This window comes from Orycteropus afer, unplaced genomic scaffold, assembly GCF_000298275.1.
Source record: "Orycteropus afer afer isolate SDZICR_OR568_19922 unplaced genomic scaffold, OryAfe1.0 scaffold00424, whole genome shotgun sequence".
Classification (NCBI taxonomy): Eukaryota; Metazoa; Chordata; class Mammalia; order Tubulidentata; family Orycteropodidae; genus Orycteropus; species Orycteropus afer.
Window position 1 is genome coordinate 898,042 of NW_006922011.1, and position 8,094 is coordinate 906,135.

An 8,094-nucleotide genomic window follows, 5' to 3' on the forward strand; every position below is an offset into this window, starting at 1 on the left:
GAATTCACGTTGCTTGGTTCTACAATTGATGCCAATGGAAGCAGCAGTCAGGACATTAGACGACGTGTAGCATTGGGAAAGTCAACCACAGAGGAACTGTCTCAAGTGCTGAGGATCAAGGATGTCTCCTTGGGGACTAAGGTGAGCCTGACACAAGCCATGATATTTCCAATCGCCTGGTATGCATGTGCGAGCTGGATGATGAATAAGGAAGAATGAAAAAGAGTTGATGTTTTTGAGTTGTGGTGCTGGTGAAAAATGCTGAAAGTACATGGACTGCTAAAAGAACTAACAGATCTGTCCTGGAGGAAGTGCACCCAAAATGCTCCTTGGAAGCAAGAATGGCCAGACTTCGTCTCACTTATTTTGGTCATGTTTGTCAGAAGGGACCATTCCCTGGAGAAGGATGTCATGCTTGGTAGGGTGGAAGGTCGACGAAAGAGGGAGGCCTTCAACGAGATGGACTGACACGGTGGCTGCGATGATGGACTCAAGTATACCAGGAATCGTGGAGCTGGTGTGGGATCGGGCAGTGTTTCGTTCTGCTGTACACAGGGTTGCTGTAACTCAGAAACTACTTGACAGCACCTAACAACAACAGCCATCCCTGGCAAGGAAAGAATCACTTTTTATTAAGTACCCCTGTTCTTTTCTCAGTTTAACAGTAACAACTCTTAACCTTATGTAATAAAATCAGTACTATTTGGTACTAGGATAATATTGGGAGCTCTGGTAGCATAGTGGCTAAGGCACTTGACTGCTAACCAGAAGGCTGGCAGTTCAAACCCTTCCTCGGAAGGAAGGTTGGGCAATCCTACTTCCGAAGTGATACTGCCTCGGAAACCCAAGGAGGTGTCGCTATGAGTCAGGGCTGACTCGACGGCACATAACAACAACAACAACAAGGATAATATTAAACAAGGATTCTGGTGGCAGAGTGCCTAAGGCATTTGACTGCTAACCAGTAGGATGGTGGGTCAAACCCACTAGCCAATCTGGTAGGAAGATGGGGCAATCTACTTCTGTAAAGCTTTACCACCTCAGAAACCCAATGGGGATCGCTATGAGTTGGAACTGACTCCAAGGCAGTGAGGTGTTTTTTTTTTTTTTAATGATCTTAAACATAAATGCAAATTACGGCAATGTGTTAGTTCCCAATGCAATAAAATAACATAAAACAAAAACAGCACCAAGTACAGGTATATTAGCTATATGCCAATAGCATTTTAAGTGCTTTACATTTATGAACTCACTTATCCTCAGACCAAATATGATACCGTAACCATTTCTGGGGAGCATGGAGGGTATTATTTATTAGATTTGATATAAAATCAAATTTTAATATAACAAAACTAATCAATGGAGCTCTGGTAGCATAGTGGATAAGGCACTTGACTGCTAACCAGAAGGCTGGCGGTTCAAATCCGCCAACCACTCCTCGGAAGGAAGATGGAGCAATCTACTTCCATAGTGATACTGCCTCGGAAACCCAAGGAGGGGTCGCTATGAGTTGGGTCCGACTCGACGGCACACAACAACAACAACAATCAATGGAGGTGGGGTACTTTAAGATTAAAGAACTTTAAATATACCTTGGCAAGGGAGAAACTCCTCACGTTTGACACGGTTCTGGAGAAATTAAGAAAGTTAGAGGATGAGAAGCAGAACTACCCTGAGAAAAGCTGCAAACACACTCAGTGGCAGAACTGGTCAATGTATGTCATTGTTCTTCCCAGGTGCAGTGTTTGGGAGATTTTTTAGTGGGAATGCTTTTCTGAGGTAATGTTTTTCTATACATTAACAATAGAAGTAGACAGAAATTAGTACCTTTTCTAAGTAAACGTGAAAGGAAGATTTTAAAAGATTATATATTGCTTTTTTTATTTTAAAAATAACTTTTTACTGTGATTTGGGTAAAATATTATACATTGTTTTGATTAATATGGATGGGAAAATAAACTATAGAAAAATTTAAAGCTAAAAAAATGTACAGATCTTCTAATCCAGTCTCTTCCATTTTCAGATGTAACCAATAACCATAACCTAGTTCATACAGCTGTTCAGCTATACATAAATGTTCAACCAACTGGCACATAAAAGAAAATGGCAGCACCAGGTGAGGAGGGCAGTTGTGTCAATAAAATAAAATAGGAAAGGCAGCCTACAATTATAGAAGTAGTGTGTGTAGGGGGGAAGACTAATGACAAGAACTTTAGTGGCTATTTTTACTTCTGGAGCACAAATTATTTTTGCAATTCATAGAAAAATATTTACAGATTCTTTTCAAAGTAACTAAAAATGAAAAAAAAAATTATTCCCCAAATCTTAGATTATGTTGTATTATCATAAAATAATTAAAAATTAAAATTCAAAATAAATTAAATTGACAGATAGTGAAAGGTTGGTACTGCATATACTAAGAAGGGATCTCTTTTCAGGCAGCAAATGCCAGTGCCAGAAAGAAAACTGAGTGACAGTCTGGCAGTAACCTATAAAAAAGCATTAAAGTTACCAGATCATAGGACGGGAATTTATCAGGGTGGCATATCACCACACTTTTTATTAAACACACACACACACACACACACACACACGTTTTGCTGTGTACATTTTCAACAAAAGTGCAATAAAGTATTACATCTATATGTACATGTATACATATGAATGCAATATTCTATCTTATTACATACATTATGTATGTAACAATACATGAGGACATGGAATGATGGATATCATTGCTGATGTCAGATGAATCTTGGCTGAAAGCAAAGGCCACGAGAAAGATGTTTATTTGTACTTTTACACTATGCAAAGGCATTCAACTGTATTGATCATAACAAAATATGGATAACATTGTAAAGAATGGGAATTCCAGAACACTTAATTGTGCTCATGAGGAATGTGTACATAGACCAGGAGGCTGCTGTTTGAACAGAACAAGGGGATACTGCATGATTTAAAATCAAGAAGGGTGTGCATAAAGGTTGTATCCTTTCACCATACGTATTTAATCTGTATGCTGAGCAAATAATCTGAGAAGCTGGACTATATGAGTAAGAATGTGGTATCAGGATTGGAGGAAGACTCATTAACAACCTGTAATATGCAGACGACACAACCTTGCTTGCTGAAAGTGAAGATCACTTGAAGCACTACTGATGATTATTCAAGACTACAATCTGCAGTATGGATCACAGTTCAATATAAAGAAAATGAAACTCCTCACAACAGAGCCAATAAGAGCATCATGACAAATGGAAAAAAAGCTTGAAGTTGTCAAAGATTTCATTTTACTTGGTTCCACACTCAATACCAATGAAGCACCAGTCAAGAAATCAGCTATTACATTGCACCGGGCAAATCTGCTGCAAAAGATCTCTTTAAAGTGTTGAAGAGCAAAGATGTCACTTTGAGGACTAAGGTTTGTCTAACCTAAGCCACGGTATTTTCAATTGCCCCATATGCATGTGAAAGCTGGACAATGAATAAGGAAGACCAAAGAAGAGTTGATGCTTTTGAGTTGTGGTGTTGGTGAAGAATAATGAAAGTACCATGGACTGCCAGAGAACTAGCATATCTGTTCCAGAAGAAGTGCAGCTGGAATGCTTCTCGGAAGCAAGAATGGCCAGACTTTGTCTTACTTATTTTGGTCATGTTGTCAGAAGGGACCACTCCCCAGAGAAGGATATCATACTTGGTAAAGTGGAGGGTCAGTGAAGAAGAGGAAGGCCCTCAATGAGATGTACTGACACAGTGACTGTAATGATAGGCTCAGGTATAACATGGATTGTGAGGCTTGTATAGGACTGGGCAGTGTTTTGTTCAGTTGTACATAGGGTTGCTATGAATCACAGCCGACCTGAAGGCACCTAACAACAACAACATACATGTGTGAAAGCTGAACAATGAATAAGGAAGACAGAAGAAGAGTTAATTTAATGCCTTTGAACTATGGTGTTGGCAAAGAATACTGAAAATACCATGGACTGCCAGAAGAATGAACAAATCTGTCCTGGAAGAAGTACAACTGGAATGCTCCTTGGAAGTGAGAATGGCCAGATGTTGTCTTACCTACTTTGGTCATGTTGTCAGAAGAGATCATTCCCTGGAAAAGGATACCATGCTTGGTAAAGAGGAGGGTCAGTGAAAAAGGGGAAGACCTTCAACAGATGGGGTGACACAGTGGTTGCAACGATGGACTCAAGTATAGGAAGGATTGTTAGGCTGGCGCATGATGGGTCAATGTTTCATTCTATTGTACCTGGGGTCATTATGAATGGGAGTTGACTTGATGACACCTAACAGCAACAACATATGTAAAAATTTAAAGTACTCAAAACCAAACCAAAACCACTGCACTGAGTTGATTCTGACTCACAATGACCCGACAGGACAGAGTAGAACTGACCCATAAGGTTTCCAAAGCTTTTATTTGTACAGAAGCAGAGTGCTTCATCTTTCTCTTGTGGAATGGCTGGTAGGGTCAAACCACCCACTTTTTGATTAGCACCCAAATGTTTTAATCACTGTACCACTAGAGTTTTTTTAATTTAAAGCACAAGAAGAAACTGAAGCGAAAAACTGAAAGGAATTTACATATATTTAAAAGTACTCCATATTTAATATTTAATATTTAAAAAATATTTAAGATACATGTTGCTGTTGTTATGTGCAGTCAAGTTGGACCCGACTCATGGCGACCCCTCCTCGGGTTCCCGAGGCAGTATCACTATGGAAGCAGATTGCCCCATCTTCCTTCCGAGGAGTGGCTGGTGGGTTTGAACCGCCAGCCTTCTGGTTAGCAGTCAAGTGCCTTAGGCACTATGCTACCAGAGCTCCTTAAGATACAAACAAACATACACAAACACACACACACACATATATGTATGTATCTCCTTACTGTACTTTTGGTGGAAAATGTACATATGTGCGGCTTCGTTATATAAAACAGTGTGCTGATAATGTCACCCTGTTAAATTACCATTCTATAAGCTGGTAACTTATAGAGGTATATAATTTCTAGAGGTAACTACCAGACTGTCATTCAGTTTTCTTTCTGGCACTGGCATTTGCTGCTTGAAAAGAGATCTCAGTCTTAAAGTATGCTATCCAATTCCTTCATATCAATTAATTTTTTTGAAATTTCATTTTAAATTATTTTTTTGGCAATGCAACATTTATACACATACACACAAACAGAGGCATACCTCATTTTATTGTACTTCACTTTATTATGCTGCACAGATATTATGTTTTTTACAAATTGAAGGTGTGTGGCAACCTTGTGTCAAGCAAGTCTATCAGTGCTATTTTTCCAAAAGCATGTGTTCACTTTGCGTTTCTGTGTCACATGTTGGTAATTCTCGAAGTATTCAAACTTTTCATAAAGCTATTGCACACTTAATAGATTACAGTGTAGTATACATGTAACTTTTACATTCACTGGGAAACCCAAGAAATTGGTGACTCCCTTTATCGTGATTTTCACTTTATTGCAGTGGTCTGGATCTGAGCCCTTAGTATCTCTGAGGTATGCCTGTACATACAAACACACATAAACATGTGATAGCAGAGTCGACAGGACTACCTTGTTTTTCCAGGTCTTGCTAGTTTTCTGCCTTTGACAGAGTGCAGTTTTACCACTTTTCTATTGCTCGTTTTAGCGGAAAATATTTGAGTTTACCTTCTCTGACAGGTTTCTGCCTTATACTGGCTCTGGCTTTTGCAGGTTTTTACACTGCATATTAAAAAACAAAACACATCCAGGAAGAAAAAATTCTAATGACTATAATCTTTAACTGTCACGATCGTTCCAAGTCCTTCCAAGTGTGCATGTTGAATACAACAACAAAGTTGGACAAAAGTATTCTCTCCCCAAGTCTGCCTAAGTTTTATAACAAAATTTTATATAGGTATTTTAATATATTAATACTTCATGGCATAATGCAAAGATAACCCTGGCTTCCCAGAGAAACATTCACCTAAACAAATTTGAGAACTACTTAACTTCAAGAAGGGGAGAACTGAAAATAGAAGGCTGTAAACAAACCAGGTGTGAAATATAAAAACTAACATCTGCAAACGAAGAGCTATTTTGGTAATGATGACACCCATTATCCTGTTAAATCTTCTGTTTGGACATCATGGTGTTAAAGAAATAATAATTTAACAATACAAGAATGTCCCAAGTTGAATTATTCTAGGTAACTGCGTTAAAACATTAAATTTTTTTTTTTTTACATTTTCCAGAACTTCATTTTTAAATACATGAATTAACTATTGTAAGGCAAGCATCACAAAAGAACAATTTTACTGCTTTTATTGGCCTGCTAGCTGCATATGAAGATGTTTCAGTAGTCTCCTCCTCAAAGAACTGCAAATATTCATTCATTCCCATGAGGATATGAATGTTCCTCAATATAGGAAAACTGGTAATAAAATACATGTTCTGAGAGACCGGTTATAATACATCAACGCTGTCAAAGAGATACTGCTTAGGGGTCGTTAACATGCCACAGGCCAAATAGTCCTTTCAGAAACAACTCTGAAGGAAAAGGCTTCCTCTGGTGCTACACGTAAAAGTGTGTACATAAAACGAAAACGAATATGAGAAAATGAACACCATTCTGCAGTAGTACCGTTGTGTGGGCAGGGTGGTGTGTAACACTGACGGTGAGATGATGTGTCACATTGATGGTGAAGAATGACTGGCAGTTCTTTTTCCACAGAGAAGATGAACGTGTACGTCTGACATGGTTCTAAGAATGCTTCTTCCACAGGGTGGGAGTGTTGGGAAGCAAAGTCTAGGGAGACAGACTTAAAGAACAGGTGACCGCTGGATCCACCACGCCTAACGTAGTACTCAAGAATACTTGCTGATGCCTAACATAGTACTCAAAAATACTTGCTGAGTGAATAAACGCAATGTAAATGAACTTTTGGATTAGAGTAGGAGGCATGACCCTGTAAGGCAGGTTCCGGGGGGAAATAAAAAGAGTACTGAGTGTAAGGGCCGAACCCTGAGTGCCAGGAAAGGAGGGAGGCAGCGGGGATCGCAGAGTACTGACCAGAGAGAACTCGGTGCCAGGCCAATTGACTCGGAAAGGGATGTCATCGCTGAGCGGGGGGAGCGCTCGGCCGCCGCCGGACGCCTCTAGGAGACCGCAGAGGACTAGTAACACCGGCCCGCCGGGTATCAGGCTCCGCGCACCGCCGCCTCCTTCCTCCATCCTCCGCCGCTGCTTTCTCCAGCTGCCGCCACAACCTCCTCTGTCCACAGAGAGGAGGAGGAGAAGGAGGAGGAGGAGGAGGAGGCGGCGGGGCTACAAAGAGCAAACGGAGCCGGGGGCCCAACCGCCGCCACGTCTCCTTCCGGAGAGCCGGGCAACACCACCTCGGTCCCCGTAGGCCTCTCGCCACCGTTTCCGGGGCAGGTGGCATATCAACATCCGGGTCACAGGACGTCTGGCTTCGGACACTGGGTAGAGAGCGGGTCGCGCTTCTCTTACATCCTGCAACCGCAGCTTCAGTGGGGACCGAACCCCACAGCTTCGCAGGAGAGTAAGCCAGGAAGTCAAGCTTCGGACCAGAGGTTGCGGCGCGGCGAACAGGTGAGTCTAAGAGGCGTCGGCTGCTCTCTCCAGTCCTCTGCTCCGGCTCGACCGGCTTTGCTTTTGAAAGCAGGAAAACTAGATTGGAGCGGTTCAAGTCCTTAGATGAGAAGATTTGTGGTATCGATGAAAAGTGCTTAGTGTCGCTGTTCCTGATTGATCTGCCCTCTTTTTCCCGTTTCTTTATAATTTGGTTTTGGTTTTAGCATTTGTTCTGAGTTTAAGTACCAAGTCACAATACTTACGAGGCAGGTACTATAGATTATAAAGTAGAGGGATATTAGAATGGAAATTTAAAGAAAGAAATGAGGTCAAGAAATGCCTGCAAGGAAAGATGACATTAGGACTGGGGTTTTAAGGAATGATAGGGGTTCATTAGGAGATGGGGAAGTGCATTTCAAGCATAATGTTCCTGAAAGGTCCATTAGGATTTTTGGGTCAGGGGGCATAGTGGATAGAATCATCAGCTGGAGATTGGAACTAT

The 8,094-nt window shown here is 40.9% G+C and overlaps 1 protein-coding gene across 1 annotated transcript in view; it reads right to left on the reverse strand.

The window, feature by feature from the left end:
* ERLEC1 (endoplasmic reticulum lectin 1) overlaps positions 1–7,440 on the reverse strand; it is a 34,281-nt gene extending 26,841 nt beyond the window's left edge. Inside the window, 2 exon segments of the mRNA XM_007953999.2 lie at positions 7,068–7,296; positions 7,298–7,440. Of these exon segments, the coding sequence (XP_007952190.2) occupies positions 7,068–7,296; positions 7,298–7,440 (372 nt within the window).
* Positions 7,441–8,094: the final 654 nt, after the last annotated feature.